At 35.9% G+C, this 18160-nt stretch overlaps 3 protein-coding genes across 6 annotated transcripts; all 3 read left to right on the top strand.

Moving 5' to 3' along the window:
* Positions 1-417: 417 nt before the first annotated feature.
* On the top strand, positions 418-4856 carry LOC307128643 (TLC domain-containing protein 4-B). Of its 3 annotated transcripts, none has more exons than XM_079820568.1 (7): positions 418-607; positions 1672-1838; positions 1921-2010; positions 2179-2237; positions 3153-3247; positions 3335-3408; positions 3493-4856. In XM_079820568.1, the coding sequence occupies exons 2-7, from the start codon at positions 1684-1686 to the stop codon at positions 3788-3790; spliced, it is 771 nt and encodes a 256-aa protein (XP_079676694.1). In that variant the 5' UTR covers positions 418-607; positions 1672-1683; the 3' UTR covers positions 3791-4856. The 3 variants fall into 3 exon arrangements, with proteins under 3 accessions (XP_079676694.1, XP_079676695.1, XP_079676693.1); XM_079820569.1 differs by lacking the exon at positions 418-607 and adding an exon at positions 1461-1503; XM_079820567.1 differs by lacking the exon at positions 418-607 and adding an exon at positions 1487-1541.
* A 1830-nt stretch (positions 4857-6686) lies between these two features.
* hccsa.1 (holocytochrome c synthase a) lies at positions 6687-13074 on the top strand. Its single transcript, XM_079819023.1, has 7 exons — positions 6687-6812; positions 7496-7595; positions 8131-8306; positions 8403-8551; positions 8636-8755; positions 8840-8926; positions 12054-13074. Exons 2-7 carry the CDS (start codon positions 7499-7501, stop codon positions 12244-12246), a joined length of 822 nt encoding a protein of 273 aa, XP_079675149.1. The 5' UTR covers positions 6687-6812; positions 7496-7498; the 3' UTR covers positions 12247-13074.
* Positions 13075-13094: 20 nt separating this feature from the next.
* Positions 13095-15464, top strand: rwdd3 (RWD domain containing 3). Of its 2 annotated transcripts, none has more exons than XM_079819021.1 (4): positions 13095-13287; positions 14130-14593; positions 14831-14943; positions 15017-15437. In XM_079819021.1, exons 1-4 carry the CDS (start codon positions 13203-13205, stop codon positions 15147-15149), a joined length of 795 nt encoding a protein of 264 aa, XP_079675147.1. In that variant the 5' UTR covers positions 13095-13202; the 3' UTR covers positions 15150-15437. The 2 variants fall into 2 exon arrangements, with proteins under 2 accessions (XP_079675147.1, XP_079675148.1); XM_079819022.1 differs by having other exon boundaries at positions 13105-13287; positions 15038-15464.
* The last annotated feature ends 2696 nt before the right edge of the window (positions 15465-18160 follow it).

Genomic DNA, 18160 nt, shown 5'->3' with positions numbered 1-18160 from the left:
CCTGAAGCTGTATGGCAAGACAAACCGCTCTGCCCTAAACTAGCTCCATTGTGGCTGTAAATACAAGAAGACTCTGCAGGGTTACTGTTGGAGTGATTTTAAATGGGTTAGGGTTTATTTTGTGTGGTTAAGTCTGATAATAGATCTGCTTCAGGGTGAGGATTCAGGAAATTGAGGACGACAGGGCTGCCCTTGCTAAAAATACAACATTCATTCATTCACCAATAGTGTCCTTGTTCGGACAGTACCAACCACCCTCTCCTGATCTGCCTGAAGCTCATTTGCTATGAAGGAGAGAAAAAAAGTTGGATGTCTCACTCCATCTAGTGGTTCCTCTAATGAAGTTCATTTAGGATACAAAGATATACAATTACTCTGGGCAACTGCATACAAGAGAAAGCACTTACTGAGTGGATAGAGAGAATGAAGAGAGAGGGAAGGCTGTTGGATTTGCATTCACAATCTCTCCACCAATCTCCCCTGTGCATGCCTATGGTGAACACCTGAGCTTCACAGATAACTTAAACTCTGCGTTTATTCAGTGTCCAGCTGTGCTCATGCACACGCTCCATGGCCAGGTCAAAATGGGTCTTTCATAACGGAAAGGGTAAGTCTGATCATGCTTTATGTTGACTTCATTTAATTGTTTTTTAAGGACGCATGCAATCTTTTCATACATAGTCACACTAAAAAGCAGGACTGCAAGAGAAAAAGAGAGTGAATGAATGACTGAACCAAAGAATCCAGCACAGAAAATGATAAAGACAGCATTTCCTACTGCATTTTTCCTGATTATTTGCCTGTTTTTGTGTTTTACTCCTACTATGTTCAGTGCACTTACACACTCTCATTATTCTTTGTACTTCTCCTCCCTTTTTAGCTTGCTTCATTATTTGTCAAATAAACCTGGCATTGTTTATTATGAATATTGTTGGCTCCTTGTTTTAGTTCTTTTTTGGTAAGTTGCTTTGGATAAAAGCTTCTGCTAAATCCATAAATGTGCATGTGAGAGAATTCAAATCTGACAAGGTCACACCGGCTTGACATCCTCCTACTATCAGTTACCCAAAGCACTGAAGCTTGATGCCTTTTTCAAGGGTATGAGGACAAAGCAGGGGAGTGGTCGTGTCCCAGTGGACCAGGACAGTGCCACATTGATCACACGCATTGATTTCCTGCGGTTTCATTTCGATCACTGTCCATACTGCAGACATGTATAGCAGGAGTAACATGTGCTTGCCTCCCTCAGCCAGGATAGAAGTTTGTGTGTATGCAGCACAAACCCAACACACAATCAGCTGTTTCTTATACGGGACGCTGGGATCTCTGCGACTTGGATGCATTTCAAACTGCACAAAAGTCACGAGTGGCTCTATAAATCACGGATGGAGCAATCTGAGACGTGTTGGAGTCGGCTGACCTCTGGATGGCTGTGTCAGCACATATGCAAATGCTTATTTATACCGGGGGATTTGGCAGTAGAGAGGTACTGCGGCAGCTCAGGTGATGACTGGGGATTTTATGCTCGCAACCGGTCTGGAGTAAGGAACATTTTGTTTAGTTAAAGAGGCGGGTGATTACTATGTGTTGGGCTGGGGGGGGGGTTTGTCAATGGAAGAGTTATTTCTGAACATTCGTCGCTGTCTCTCTCTTGTCTCTCTCTCTCTCTAGGGCTCAGCAGGCATGGAGCCTCTCAGCCTGCAGGTGCTGGTGGTTGTGACAGGGAGCTTCCTGGGCTTCCAGTGGCTGTTCCACAGTGGTAGTCCTTGGGTGTCTCAGCACCTCTGCAAAGGCTTCCTCAGGCTCAGCCCCACACAAAGGACGGAGTGGAACTCCAGGTGTCAGATTTTATCTTCTAAAAGCATGTGTTTTTAAATAGCCAGTTTGACTAAAGTTGGAAGATCTCTCTTTTTCTCAAAGGGCCGTCTCAACAGTGCACGCCTTGGTTGTGGGACTTTTCTGTCTCTACATATATATCTTTGATGAACCCATCCAGAAAGACCCAGTCTGGTGAGGATTTATAGATGCAATCCATTACAAATGTGGTAGCACAACTTCTTATGCAACATAGTGTGTTTTTTTGTTGTTGGTCAAAACAGTACAGTCTGAACTGGAATTTGAACTCTCACAAACACTAAAAGTGTGAAATACACTAACCTCTATAATTTGTGATTCCAGGGGAGATGCCACACTGGTGAAACTAAATGTGGCCATTACCTCAGGCTACCTCATCTCAGGTGAGTGAAGGGCTATTGATGTGATGCTATCCACCTTGTTTTTCAGGTAAGAGTGGTCACGGCCATTTGTAATTTTAATGTGTCTGGCTTCCAGTTATTTCTAGCTGCAGAAAACAGCTCATTATGCTGCTTGATATTGCAAATTTGTATTTCTTACCACATTATTTTAATGTATTCTCTTAATTAAACATGCAGGTTTGTAGCAAAAACACAGTTTTACAGTTTACCGCACTTTGATATGATCTTCTCGTTATTTCCCTATAGCAGACAATACATTGGAAGTCTTGCAAATTTACAGAAAACACCTTACTTCCGCGTTGAAAAATAAGGTGGATATCTATTAATTTATGCAATAATCAATAAAAAAATGCAGCTCATACACTTAATGACTTAAATGCATATATTTTATGATAAGCATTGTAATTTTAATTCATGTTTTGCCATAAACTTTTATTATTATTTTTAGAAGAAAATAGTTTTACAAAACTGCTTCATTGCTTTAATATTTTAATGTAAATATATATATATATATATTTTATTTTAATTTATTAAAAAATACATTTGTGATTTATAGATATGAAAAAATACTTAAATATAATTTATAATTATATATATATATAGATAGATAGATAGATTATTGAATGAGCACATTTTTAATTTCAAAATTTAAATAATTTTGAGGGGCATTCAAACGAAATCCGTATTTAGTGCTTTTATTATTTCTTAGGAAAAATTATTTTAACAAATGTTTCACTTAATCTTTCACTTAATAATTAATTATTTGTAAAAAAAAATATATATATAGTTTTTGGAAATAATGATTAAGATTACATTAATGTATTGAAGATGTATGGTAAATATGTTTCTGCTTTTTACTTGTTACACACACAAATAACATTCTCTGTTCCTCTTCAGATCTCCTGCTCATGTTCACTTCATGGGAGTCAATTGGAGAGAAATACTTTGTCATGCATCATTTTGCTGCTCTCTATGCATACTACTATGTGCTGGTAAGTTGTGTTTCCAGTCTGGTCTGTTCTGGTGTCTAACTTCCTCAAGATTTCCAATGCCATTTTGTGCTTTTTCATCTTCTGTAGAGTCAAGGGATATTGCCTTACTTTGCTAATTTCCGTCTGCTCTCAGAATTCTCCACCCCGTTTGTCAACCAGCGGTGAGTAATATGTAAAAATAGATGTAAAACCAACACCAAACAATGAAGCAAATTTTCTAATTGCATTGTTTTAATGTCTTCCAGTTGGTTTTTCCACATGTTGGGCTTCCACAAACTTTCCAAACCGAGTTTGGTTAATGGTGTCGCCATGGCATTTGCATTCTTCTTGGTGAGGATCGCAGTCATTCCAGGCTACTACAGCCATATGTACTCGGTCTTTGGCACGGATGACTTCTACAAGTTACCTCTGGGAGGACGCAGTGCCTGGGTCATTTCTAGCGTGTCTTTGGACGTTATGAACATCATGTGGATGCGCAGAATCATCCGTGGATGTCTCAAAGTCCTTCACTCAGCCTGGTCGAGAAAAGCAGGGACTGACTGAGATGGAAACTAGAAAGACAGACTGACATGGAGATACAAACAGAAACTGAACACATCAGCACACAAACCGTCCATCTCATATCATGTCCAATGATGCTGGAGGGCATATGTTTGTATTACTACTGCTGCTGTAATGCCATGACATCAGTTTTGAGTTTTAAACTGACAAATCAAGAGCTTAGAAAGCCAGTCCTTGTATTAATAATGACTTACATGATGTCATCTTCAAATATGGGCTCACCTGGAGGAATTAAAACACAAACACTCTTTCACTTTTAAAAAATCAGGTGAAAAGAGGCGTGAGACTGATCACATGTTCAATCAAGACAATAGTTGTGGTTGCACTATTTATTATAAAGCTGCTATTAAGATCAACCAACTTGCCTTTATGAATACAATCAAAAAAGCAACAGCACATCTGAACTTCCACAAAGATACACAGTGTGTGCCTGTAGACCATGATAAACAACTTTTTGACTACAATATGGATACAGTTGGGTATATAGAGAAATATAATGGCCATTATAAATGTAGAGGAAATGTGGGTTAAATGTATAAGTGAAAGTTCCTGTCTCTGCAGCTCAGCAGTGCAGGATATTGTACTCAAGAAACCATGCATGTCTGCATATAATTGCATATACTGTATGGAGAATTCTATGTATCGAGAGTATTATGTATGTCTGGAATGGAAAACATATCAGATGGCACAATGTTATAATATATGTGTTTCTGAAAATCTATAACTTGATGCAGCCATGTATAAGCTTTTTGCTTGTAGTATGTGGTTTGTTGGTTGGATTTGGAATAATGACTATTGTAAGCTTCAATATAGGCTTTTCAGGTTATTTATCATTATTTACATGGCCGTTATGTAGGCCTATGCGGTTAAACATCAGCAATGATATGACTCTTGAAAAAGGTGCATTCTAGCTGGAATGAATGTCTACAAATAATGTGATGTCAAAAAATGCTCATGTGAGTGACTACATGTGTGTTTCTGTGATGTGACAATGTTTTAATCTGAATAAACTCCTCAGTTTTACACTTTATGTGTATAAGGTCACATGAGTATAGTTAGCCAATTTTGTTATTTTGGTTATTTAAAAAATGACAATTCACTTAGAAGCATGTGTTGCTCACATAGTGTGTTTTTTTTTGTTTGTGAACAAATGTGTGTTCTTGAGCAAATATTTTTAGTAAGTGAATCATTATTGTTCACTTTTATGCACTGGGACTGTTCATCTAGTTCCTCCCTTTCAACACTCTAGCAAATAGAGCAACTTGCTTCGTGTTTTGATTGGTTCACTGAATGATTCAATGATTCATTCATAACACACAAAAAAGCTAGTTCCACAGACGGCCTAATGATATAACCTCCAGAAAGACTAAATGATTAACCTTTTAGTGATAGGATAAAAAATACAAAAACAAGATTCATAACTTAACACTGGAAAAACAAACATTTTAAAAATGCTGTTTTGAAATGCTGTCCCCAGGAAACAATGATGAAAAAATAGGTTTAGAATGTTCACTGAGTAAAATAATAATTGAAATGATTACATTTTTTAAATAATTTTATTTTTTAAATTAAATTGATAATGTCATGTGTATATTCACGGATCCTCGTTTACTAAATGAAGCAAAGGTGTAGAGTTACATTCAAGCTATTTTAAGGCAGGAATAATTTTTTCACAGGAAAAAAAAAACGTTTAAATGTCATTTTGGTGATCAAAGATGCGTTTTAAAGGCACAACATGTAATTTTCGCCGCTATGGTTGCTTATTCAAAACAAAGTGTAGCTTGATTACGCCTTGATTTCGCAGAATCAAGGGAGTTGTCATCTTCACCTCTATAGTCTTTTTGACGGGACACAGACAGAAATCATATTCATGGATGAGTTAATGCAGGGGTTTTCAAACTGGGGTCCGGCGACCCCCAGGGGTCCTACAGAAGGTTCTAAGGGGTCCCCAGAAAATTTCACAGACTAAAAAGACAAAGCAAAAATGGATAAAGTCTACCGAATATTCTTAGTTTAATTTCTAAATGTTTCTCTCCTTTCTTGCCGTATACATTCCAGAATTGTATATGTTTGCTTTGTATCTTTCTTGTGAGTTTTTCTCACTATAGTGCCCTTTATCTCGCTCACTGGGGTTGTAATGCAGTTTTCTTAACACAGTACGTACGCTGCTTACATACATTTATTGTGAAAGTTGCTTATACAAATACATTTTAATTGAAAATATTCTTCTTCTGGGTTATACATCCAACATTAATAGCCAATTTAAGTTGGCAAACAATATGTTGTATTTATTATGTCACACTTACTATTTATCTAACAGTTTTTTATTATGCTGCAGACTACTGCTTCCGCTTCTTCCAATCATGCGTATGTGGGGAAACTCAGCGCTGTTTTATCATATTATATACATTTAAGTGTGTTGAAAGTTATGTTATAACGCTACTCAGTGCATTCGCTCGGCAGGTACTGTGCCACTGCAGTAAGCTAGATCGAAATTAGGCATGGTAAAACATGGTACTCGCGGTAAATCAAGAAAACCAGATTTAAACAAGAAGACTAATTGTGTTGAGCTATATAACAATGAATCGTTGTTTGACAATGAATGTATTCCAACAGTTGCTCACCTGTCTAATAAAACACAATATGTCGTCATGGTCCGTGCCATGGTTAAAATTGCTTATTTCTCTGGATTTAAACATTCTTGGAAACATTTGGAATAATGTAAGTCAACAAATACATAGTTTTAGGGGTTTTTGGGTATTTTAATCTAAATGATTGTTTACAAATCTTACATATGGTGCCTTTAAGGGATACAATTTTTGACTACAGGGGGATTTTAAATAAAATAAAAATACAAACTCCAATACTCTAGGGGGCAGTGTGCATCTTGATGTCCATGCGTGCCACACACATGGCGTTATGAAATGACCCAGAGCATCTTGGGATATGAGGCATGTTTCTAGCTGGTGGTTCTAGTGAACGACATTGACAGTAGAGGTGGGAGGTAAGTGTACTGTTATATAGCGGTTTATATTTTATTAGCGCATGTAGTTTTAACACAGGGAAATTTGAACAATATGGGCAGTTAATAACGCCATCTGGACAGACTAGTACATGCTTTTATCTTATGCTTGTGTAAGTTACATACTGTTCTAGAAGTGAGGAATCTTGTATAACATTTGCTGCACAACTTTCCAAAAGCACAAGTTTTTGGTAACGTTAAATGCTGCAGATATCAATAAAATTTGATCTGAGATAAAAAGAAAACGTGTACATATCTTCAGTATATATATGCATAGTGACATAGCAGCCAATCAGATGTATAGTTTGACAACTTAAGGCAAAAAAATCTTCTTAATTTCTAATGTAGATGCTTACCATTGTACTTTGGCTTGATATGTGGGAATAATAGTATTGTATATTGTTATTTATTGTATGTTAAATCTGCACCAATCATATAAAAACTATAATACAAAAATGAAGACAAGTTATGCCATTTAAAGTCTCTGACTCAGCATTTATCAATGCAAGAACACAATAGCTGAGTTCAGTTGTTATACTTTAAGCATTTTATGCTCGTGATAGGATTTTATGCATGCATAATGCTGTATATATGGCAGCAATACTATGCTAAATGTAAAGCCTCTCAAAACTTACTGTGTTGTTTTGTCTTTTTTGTCTGGGAAGCTGATGGGAGACACTATGTCCAGCCCTACAGGCACCGTGAAGGCAGAGGGCATCATGGTGCCACCACAAGGCTGTCCGATGCATCAAGATGTTACTAAAAGTAAGATGGGTTCTTCCAGTTATTTAGAAAAATAAAGTTTTTATTTTTACATGTACAGTAGGGCTGCAGCAACTATCAATTATTTTCTTAATAGATTAATCTGTCAATTATATACTCCACTATTTGGAAGAAAAAATCTAAAAATGATCTATTATTTAAAAATAATCATTGTAATTACAATGTGCAATTTGAAGGCAATTAAAACAATACAGTGAACGTATCTAGGCTGTTTTTCATCCACCAGTCACGTCACTTCACTGCAGTAAATAATACATTTCTATGAAAAACCACACTCGAAAGTTATTATTTTAAATTTAGCTTTAACATCTACTTTCTTAAAATGGTAAACAACCATTTGTTTTGTGGTTTAGAATGCAATGTTTATATTTGAACCCTTTTTTCGTGCACACTCACAGCACGCAGACACGATTATTTTAGATCAGATTTTATTGATCAGTTGTTGCATCCCTTATATACAGAAACATCTTAATCTCAAAAAGTCCTCCTCAGTTTTCGTTCTTAAAATCTCCAACAGGTGCCCCTCCGCCAGAATGTCCAATGCATCAGGTGTCTGTACCTGCTAGCGATCAGCTGAAGAAAGCGGCAGATCTACCAGCACATCAGGACAGGGCTTATGAATTTGTAGAGTGTCCAATGAGAGCTGCCGACAGGGCTAAACCCACAATATCTGACATTAATCCAGCAAACATGGTACTTTGCCCCTTTGAAATTGGTTACCTGGATGTTTAGATGCACTGAGTATCCCTTTTCTACCATTCAGCCTAATTTATTTACTCTTCTCTATAGATGCCACCACCTAACCAGCAACCTACATCTGATCAACCATTTCCCCTGTCTGTTTCAAGAGAGGAATCTACCATCCCTCGTTCTGGATCTGAGCAAAACTGGGTTTATCCCTCAGAGCAGATGTTCTGGAATGCCATGCTAAGAAAAGGGTAAGTTCCTGATGGAGAAAAAGCAATGTACATCTAATAATTAGCAACATCAACTTCATTGCTTATGACTAAAACTTTCACCAGATGGCGCTGGAACAATGATGATATCAAACAGAAAGATATGACAAGCATCATCGGGATTCACAACCAGAATAATGAGCAAGCCTGGCAGGAAATCCTGAGATGGGAAAAGCTCCATTCCAAGTAAGTCACATGTTAAAGGCAGCTGTGTATCTTCAGATGTCACAGAGTAGACGATTCCTGATGTTCTGCTGTTGTTCTCCACAGAGAATGCCCATGTGGACCTTCTCTTCTAAGGTTTGGTGGCAAAGCAAAAGACTTCACACCCAGAGCCAGATTTCGCCACTGGATGGGGTAAGTGATGGTATCCCTTAGTACAGGGGTTTTCAAACTGGTGTCCGGGGACTTCCAGGACAAAAGAGTGCTGGGGGTCTGTGGAAAAGTTTAGAGCAAACAGTGTGTGTGTGTGTGTGTGTGTGTGTGTGTATATATATATATATATATTAGTGCTGGGCAAGTTAACGCGGGCGATACATTTTGTTCAGTTTAACGCATTAAAAATATTTAACGCAATTAATGCAGCGTTCTTTTTTTATATCCATTTTTGCCCAGCGTTACATTGTATGACACGCTCTTATTCATGTAAATGCTTTTAAACCATCTAAGCGCGACATGACACAAGAGAACGCGCTGTCAATGTCCTGTCTGTGTGTGTGCACTCATGTCAGCTCATTGAGGGACACCCTGACACACACACACACACACACACACTCTCGACGCACAAACACGCGTCAGTCTCGTGCACACATCGAGTTCTCTTTTGCTCTTGAACAAACAATAACAACAACACAGAGAATGTTGCCAAAATGCCAGTTTTATTGAGTATTCTCATATTAGGAGTTTTAAATTAGTTAAACTTGTGAGGAAATGAGATGCGTGGGACAGTGCATCAGATCCGTGTCATGTTCGGCAGCGGCCGATCTTAAAGTGACAGCAGCACTGATGATGTCTGTCATTAATGTTCATCAAAGAACAAAGGTAACAGAGAAAAGATGATTAATCTATATTTAATTTATTATTTATGCAGTTAAGAAAAGTGTTCGATAACTATTACATTTCTGTACATGACTAACAGGGAAGGCCACCGGTAAATATAACATTTATTATAATGGGTTTATGTAAGGATTGTTTTAAGTTCACTTAAATTAAAAGTTGTTTTTTAAAGCCTAATAAAGGTTGAAATTGGTAGCTTTCAGTTATACTGTAATGTAACGTCATTAATGGTTTCATAGAGACATTAGTATCACTGATACTGGCCTTCATTAATAAAAAGATGCCATTACAACAAATATTTTAAATATGGTGTCTTTAAATTGTATTCTACATTTTTAAATTTTATTCTACATTCTACATTAATTTGGAAAGTAACTGAAATTAATACAATATCAAAATATTAAAAACTCCAAAAATATAAAAAACTTGCGATTAATCACAGAAAAAATTATATATATATATATATATATATATATATATTAGGGGTGTAACGATTCATCTACTACATCGATGTATCGATTTATTTTCCTATGATCTAACTACATCGATCTGTGCTCGGCAAGATGGCCTTCCGGACGACATATATCGATCTAACATCGTTTTAAAAGGTAATCAATCGATTGTATCGATCATGGGAAATAACGCATTGGATTTAAGCACGTCAGACTTTATATGGATATTTTTTCTTAGCACTTTTAATGATAAAGCCGTTAAACGTTACTCGATTAAGTCTGCCTATCTGTGACATCATCGCAACGCACGCACCAGCAGCAGCGCTTAAGAAAACAAAACATAGCATGGCGGATGACAGAGAAGCCAACGTGCGAGAAATTATCAAGCCACCAGGAGAAAGAGCTAAGTTAGTAACGTTTTACCTGTACTTTCAACCCTTGCTAAATGTTACCTGTGAATTCCTGACACCAGTGTGCCTGCAGAGCGAGTTTTTGTACTGCTGGCGACATAGTGAACGCACAGAGAAGTGTTCTGCGGTCAGATCATGTTGATATTTTTGAAAAAGAAATCTGTAGAGTCATTGAAGAGTAGTTGGTTACATTTTATCTTTGTTAAATATTGTTTGTTTATTAAACTGACAGTAGTAGCAGGTTCAGCCAGTTTATTCAACCTGAAGAAATGTTGGTTGCACTTTATTTTTGATATTAATATTGTATTTGTATTATTTTAATGTTGTAAAACAACAGCAAAAGTAGCAGGTAAACCTACTATTAATTAAACCTGAAGAGTAGTTAGTTGCACTTTACTTTTTATACTAATATTGTAATATTTTTATGTTGGAAAACAAAAGCAGAAGTAGCAGGTTAACCTACTGTTGAAATGTTGGTTGCACTTACTGTACTTTTATTGAAAATGTATTGAAAATTGAAAATGAAAGCAGAAAAGGTTAACTTCCTTTTAATTCAACCTAAACTGTTGGTTGCACTTTATTCAAATAAAATTTGAATGCATTTGCCATTAATTGTTGTTTACTTGTTTGTTTATATCCATAATTAATTGATACCTGATTCCTGCATTGAATCATTGAAACTTCACCTGCATTGAGCAGTATCCAGATATTTATTTCAGTCACACAATTTTTGGCTAAAAAGTTACTGAATCGATTTCAAGTCACTGAATCGTTTCGGATCGTATCGTTCTAAATGAACCAATATCGTCCTTGAATCGTATCGACAACCTCAAATCGTGATACGAATCGAATCGTTGTTAAAACGAATCGTTACACCCCTAATATATAAATATATATATATATATATATATATATATTTATTTATTTATTTTTTATTAAATAAAAGTAAGATTAAACTAACTAAATAAATGTAATTTAAAATGAATATAAATACATTTTATTTAATTAAATAGTAAAAACATTTGAATAAAATTGTATTTAAATAAGTCATACATTAAAAATATTTAATTAAAATAAATACAATTTGATTTAAATAAAAATAAATAACTAACATCAAAAAAGAAAAAAAGATAAGCAGTGTAAAAATAAATAAATAAAAATATTAAATGAACTAACTAAATAAATTGATTCAAATAAAATTATTAAATTAATTAAATTTGATTAAAATAATCAATTAATAAATTTGATTAAAATAATTTGATACCAACTTACATATAGTAGTACAGTACTACAGGAGTAGAAAAAAATGCAGCGATGTAATAGAAACTAAATATTTTACACATTTATAATATAAGTTTTTCACTTTGGGGGTCCCTCGCAGAAGGATGATCTTATTTGGGGTCTGTGGCATCTAAAAGATTGAAAAGCCCTGCCTTAGTAAAATTGATTTGATGTTTTTGCTTGAATGCTTTTTCTCAGAAAAACTTCTGTGATATTCTTCAGGAAAATGTAAGTGTCAATGCCAATTGAGATATAATAAGGTGCTTTTGGTCCTCTGTGTTGTAGGAATGAGCTACCATTTGACAGGCATGACTGGATTATTGACCGGTGTGGAAAAGAGGTCAGATATGTGATAGACTACTACGATGGAGGCCAGGTGTCCAAGCATACTATCCTTGACGTGCGTCCTGCCTTCGATTCATTAGGAGCTGTTTGGGACCGTATGAAAGTGGCCTGGTGGCGTTGGACCTCCACATGAATATTCTCCACATTGAGTCTTGTGTGATCTACAGAATATACTTGAACTCATATTTATATAACTAACATTTTTTTTTTGTGCAAATGGAATCAGATTGACCCTTATTTTCCTGTCATGGATTTATGTGCTTATTCTCATGACTTCCTCCAATGATATATGTGAAGAATGTAATAGTGGCTCTGTGTGGTGTGGCTGACATACGGTATCATACATTGTACCTTGTTACTGTAATTAAAGAAGAAATAGCCGGAAATCAGGCAAACAATAATGAAATGTACTGTATGATTTTTAGGAACAAATGTTGGCATGTCAGTATACTTTTGTCTTCCTGTTTTATTGTAAAATATCTTCAATGTTTAACCATCCAGATCTGACTAAAAGCGACCGTGTAAATACTCTGATACATACTTTTTAGTTTTTCTTCATTTACTGCTGTTTTCTTCCTTATATCAATTACATTTATTTCTGCTATGAAGTCAGTTGTTAAAGGAATCTATTATGTTCATTAAAATGCTCACAAACTCTTTTTTTATTTGCTACTGATATATGATGTTCAAAACAAAATATGAAGATTAAATATTTCACTCTACAGAACAGAAATCAAATACTTGTTTAGGTACTGTCAAACAAGAGCTTCATTATAGGCATACTGGTTTTTGGTTTGTAATTTCATTATTATAATGTTTTTTAAACACTCATTTGTATTTAAGCATTCTAGGAATTGCAATTTTGTGCAACGCTGCTATTCAATAAAACGATCCATCAACAAGTGTTAATTAACTGTTATATTGTTTAAATCTTCGCATTGAAAAGTATCACGTCATTCGGAACTGGTGTTGTGTTCTAGTGTTTCTACACGGAATATGACCATGAAGTACAACAACAAACCGGTTATATAAACGTTAGCAATCTACACGTTCATTCATAATTTCACATTTAGTACATGGACTGCAAACATGTCAAATGAAGCGTTTGATGAAATGTCAGTTTTGTCCGCCATATACTGCGAGCAGGGCGAATTCGAGCTGTTAGAAGAGTCACGTGAGTTCTGCTGGATACATTTTTATTATTCTTACAGTACAGTAACGTTAGTAAATTTTTTCTTTTCTTTATTGAATATAAGGTAACCACTGTTTCCGCCCCAAACCATAGTTAGTCCAGTTAATGGGTGTTTTATATATATATATATTTCCCAGTAAAGCTGTGGCAACTTGATATTATATTTAACAGTTATTAAAAATACTGAAAGATTCAGAAAGCCTCCAGTTTGAAGGAGATTCACATTCATTATTAAAATGGATATACAGTTTTCTCTTATGAGAGCTGCCATTCTAAATTTCGTTGTACTTGTATTGGTACAATGACAATAAAGTATCTTACTCGTATTCTTAACTATGGTCTTTTGATGGAAAATAATACCATATATTTTGAATCAGTTGTATATGGGGTTAAAACAGTTTCGTATTTCTAGATAATAAAGACATTAACAGAAATTAAACAAATTCACCAATAACAATGATATCCACAAAAATATGTTTGGAATTTCACAAAAATGAATTAAATTCACAAAGAATAAAAATAAAATGAGATTAAATAAAAAAATAAATAACTAAATTAGGTGGACTCCGCCCATCCAATCAAGCCAATTAGGGCTACATTTTGCAGACCAATCATTGCACAATCCACAAATTGTAAATATGTTTTATTTATTAATCACATTAATTCATTTCTTTTTAAAGTCCTAACATTCATGTGTGGATCTCGTTCTATTTATTTGTGGATCACTTATCGTATGTTCTATCTGAACACACAAATTCTATGAATACAACTCTTAACTCCATAATTGTATTCCTGTTGAAATGACATGTTATGTTTAAATGCAGCTGAGAGGGGAATCGTGTGCCGCATACATACACTGATAGAGAGGAAGATCGAGAAGACCCCGCTAGGCCTTGTTTTCCACATCTCTCCCGACTACCCCCACACTCCTCCAGATATCAGCATCACTTCCAGCCACTTATCGAGGAAACAGTGTCATGACCTGAGACAGCAATTACTGGACACAGCACGATCACTTCCACCAGAGCCCATGATCCATGGCTTAATGCTTTGGCTTCAGGAAAACTTCTCGGACTTGATCAAAACATCAAGCTGCCATTCAGCAGAGGTCAGAGCAGGAACTACAGAAGAAACCCGGACCGCTTTACTACATTTAGATCACATGAGATCCAAAGCAAAATACATAAAACTGATTGAAAAATGGGCTTCAGAACTGTGTCTCACTGGGAGACTCTTTACCGGCAAACCGATATTGATTCTGCTGCAAGGAGCGAAGGAAAATGTTAAAGTATGTCTACAAAATCATATAGTATAAACATTTAGTGTCATTTGATTCAATCACTTATTATACGCATTAATACTACAGCCATCACTTATTATAGCACATACTTTCTAGGCAGTTTTTTTTATTATGATACGATTTCTCATGTGGTTCCTGGCTAACTGTAGAGTTTTTATTGGATTTGGTTGTCATTTATGCATTCTTGTGACGCAAGATTATACATTCTAAACTGACTCTCTATAGGAATACATCCACCTTCAGAAGACTGTAAAAGTTGATGTCGATTCTTCAGGAAAACGCTGTAAGGAAAAGATGATGAGTGTCCTTTGTGAGATTCCACAACCAGAGAAGAGAATGTAAGCATATACAATGCATACACTTTTGTGTGATATATTGTTAACTACACTGCCCTTATTTCAAATTTCACAGCTGGCTTTTTCATTTTTTTAGGATGTCTTCATTTGAAGTGAAAGACATTTTATCACTTGATGACCTCAAAAGGGAGTTTGATCTTGTTGGACTAACTGAGCTTTATGACCAGTTTGTGCCCTCACTCATCTGACAGGACAGCTGCTGTGTAACACACACTCTCTCCACTGGGTGGAGCCACCCTCAACAACTCTTTTTCTATTTTCTAAGAGCTTTATGATGCAAAATATGCTGTTTTATAATATTCCCAGTTAAACTATTTATAACTGGATGTCAGTCCCAGGTCTAAAATACAGGACATTTCTCCTTATGGAGTTGAACTGGTGAAAATGTTTTCATGAAATTGTAACTGAAAGAGACACTACTATGCTGTGTGTAACAAACCAATGAATAAAATTATATAAAATCATGTGAAAACTATAAAATATAATGCAGCTTCATTTATTGCAAACACAATTGAGTTTGTTTACATTCAACCAGTAGACGGATAAGAACTTCATACAAGTTGAACTTCGCAAACATAAGGATGTGATTTCATCAATGATCTGGTGGAAGTACAACTCTGTGGAAAGCCAACTCAGACTAGACCCATGCCTCCTCCATTCTACCAGAGTATGTCAATTTACCCTCATTAGCTGATAATGCGATCATGTTCAAAATGGACAAATTTAGCTCTCCTCTCTCTAAAAAAAAAAAAAAAACAGACTGAAATCTACATTGATCTATTGAGGTTTTCAGACTGGAAAAAATAGCGATCAGGTGTCAAATCTCATCTGAAATGAGCAGTGTTGGGTGGTAACGCATTTCAAGTAACATTCATTATGTAATCATTACTTTTTCTTGACGTAACTGCAAATTACAATCTAATAACATAAATACATTTCTTTAATACAGCCAAAAAAGTTACTGCAGATTTAGTCACAATACAACAGTCACAATAATAGAATTGTAGCTGAAATATAGCTAGTGATGCATGATGTCCAATTTAATGGACAGATGATTAATTTTAACCAGCAAGAGTCTCCTTGGATAGTAGGAATGGATGGATATTCTGGTGTGAGCAATTTGGCATTTGTGAATGGGCGTTGGCCATCTTGGTTTGAAGAAAAAAAAGGCTTGCCACTTGGTGGCAGTGTATAAGATGATGCAGTGTATAAGAAAAATAGATTTTTAATAGAGTGGTGCAGGTATGACATCACTTTGTAGGCCAAAACGTGGAAGCGAGTTAGCATTTTAGCACTTCCGGTTGCATCGCCCCGAAGTCAATGGATTTTTTGAACGGGGTCATGGTTAAATGGCTGAAATAAGATCTGTGGTGAACACAAGCTCAAGACACTTTCACGTTTTATTCTACGACATAAAATACATCAGTATCACCCCATTCGTGATTTTATTTAAGCTGTTACGTGTCTTGAAAAAGGTGTGAAAAATGGGACTACAGAGGCAGTCGAGGAGATTAAACGTCATCACGCCAAAAAAGGTAAGCTCAGTCCGTTTTTACAGCTCATTATGCTTATAAGTGTTCTCTTATGAACTAGTCTAACTCAAACGGTCTGGGAAAATGTTTTTAGATAAAATTGAAAGAGTTGCCGGAAGCTTAGCGTAGTGATGGTGACGTTGAAGTCGAGCGACAGTGGTGTAGTCCGTTTATAGCCTACCTTTAGAGTTTTACTTCTGTCAGCTGATTTTAGGCTTCAAAATTCATAAAAGTTATGTTTGTCTATGATAATTATCTTTTTGGACAAAACAAGCTCAATCTTTTAAGATTGAACATTGGTCTGGGGAGTCTGCTATGTATTTTTTACTGCACAAGAGGCGGGATCAACGAGCATAATTCAAATGACTCTGTACGCGTGATCAACGGGCATCGATCCATCGCTTCTCTATCCATCATTGTGTTAAACCCACCAGTAGCGCGGCAGGTGGATAAGCCAGTCTGTGATTGGTTCCCGCAAATGTGTAACAGAAGCAGGATAAATAAATGTACAGGTTTCCAGCCTGAGCTGCAGGGTGAAATCAAATCGCTGGCAGATCAGGCTGGGTTTGCCCAGACTAAAACTTTTGTTGATCACAGAGCTAATTTTTTTAGCAATGATCTAAAATCCTATGGAAGAATCCTATTGGGATTTTCTCGAGGGAACCAGTGTGACGCTAACTGTTGGTTGGCCTACAAAGTGGTGTCATGGCTGCACCACTCTATAGCTGTCCACTGTAGTGACCTCTATACGTCAAAGGGTTTAAAAAAAAAATTTGTTGAATCTTGTAAAACCTTTTTATTTGAGAAATGTGCATGAATTTAGCAACAGCAGCACTCGAGCGGCATGAGTTTTAGAAGTTTGTGTGTCCGACTCGAAGCGCTGGGCAGAAGTCTACTGTCAAACCTGATGATCATGTTCTCCAGTATGATGACACAAAGAGCTTTAATGGAAGAACAACTTACCATCTGTACAAAGGCGGGTCACATGATCAGCGTCGCAAATGTACTTATTTGATTAGCGACATACAAAGCTTAAACAATTCTAATTTATTAGTCATAATGATTCATATTATATTATTTTTAAATCTATAATAATTTTGGACCCCAAAGTAGGAGTGGTAGCAGGTCCACGTGTACCCATCGCAATGACACAGTTAAAGCTCTAGGGGGCAAAAACAAGCCGTAGTTACTGCTTCAGTTTATTTAAGGAAAAATCAATGATTTTATCTGCCACACACTACAAGAACAAACACCAAGTACAAAGTTGTCCTCTTAATGTTAAGAATAGAACTCAGTGTGTTTCTTTAATACAATTAAAACAAAGTAAATCTTTGTTGAGCAGTTGGTGTGAAGACGCTCTTTAAATTAAACGTGTAAATTGAATTTGGCACACTCGCTGACCTTAAAAACAGCTTTTGTACTTCAAACAAATTAAGACTCAACTTTTAACTGTGGATATTTTTTGTACAGGTTAATAAGCACTCTATTTTATAAGAGATCGGTTTGTTTTTGAACATCAACTTTAATTAGGAAATAGGTATGAAGCAATTCTGTTTTTAGCTCTGTGTTTCGTACTCCCACATACACACGTTGTATAGCTGGCTGTCATCTTCTGTTTATCTTATACACTTTGCGCAGACAGCTGCTGCCTAGGAGGGTCCAGGAGC

The sequence above is a fragment of the Gobio gobio genome, assembly GCF_949357685.1.
Source record: "Gobio gobio genome assembly, chromosome: 6".
Taxonomy (NCBI): Eukaryota; Metazoa; Chordata; class Actinopteri; order Cypriniformes; family Gobionidae; genus Gobio; species Gobio gobio.
The sequence above is the reverse complement of the archived record's forward strand: the minus strand, read 5'-3'. Positions and strand labels throughout refer to the sequence as shown.

What these genes read in the sequence shown, in the direction of transcription:
- rwdd3 (XM_079819021.1), top strand. Translation starts at nt 13,203, where the DNA reads ATGTCAAATGAAGCGTTTGATGAAATGTCAGTTTTGTCCGCCATATAC. An exon ending in GAGCGAAGGAAAATGTTAAA is followed by an intron (nt 14,594 to 14,830) that starts GTATGTCTACAA and finishes GACTCTCTATAG; the next exon opens with GAATACATCCACCTTCAGAA. An exon ending in CCACAACCAGAGAAGAGAAT is followed by an intron (nt 14,944 to 15,016) that starts GTAAGCATATAC and finishes CAAATTTCACAG; the next exon opens with CTGGCTTTTTCATTTTTTTA.
- LOC307128643 (XM_079820568.1), top strand. Translation starts at nt 1,684, where the DNA reads ATGGAGCCTCTCAGCCTGCAGGTGCTGGTGGTTGTGACAGGGAGCTTC. An exon ending in AGGACGGAGTGGAACTCCAG is followed by an intron (nt 1,839 to 1,920) that starts GTGTCAGATTTT and finishes TTTTTCTCAAAG; the next exon opens with GGCCGTCTCAACAGTGCACG. An exon ending in ATGCATACTACTATGTGCTG is followed by an intron (nt 3,248 to 3,334) that starts GTAAGTTGTGTT and finishes CATCTTCTGTAG; the next exon opens with AGTCAAGGGATATTGCCTTA.
- hccsa.1 (XM_079819023.1), top strand. Translation starts at nt 7,499, where the DNA reads ATGGGAGACACTATGTCCAGCCCTACAGGCACCGTGAAGGCAGAGGGC. An exon ending in ACATTAATCCAGCAAACATG is followed by an intron (nt 8,307 to 8,402) that starts GTACTTTGCCCC and finishes TCTTCTCTATAG; the next exon opens with ATGCCACCACCTAACCAGCA. An exon ending in AATGCCATGCTAAGAAAAGG is followed by an intron (nt 8,552 to 8,635) that starts GTAAGTTCCTGA and finishes AACTTTCACCAG; the next exon opens with ATGGCGCTGGAACAATGATG.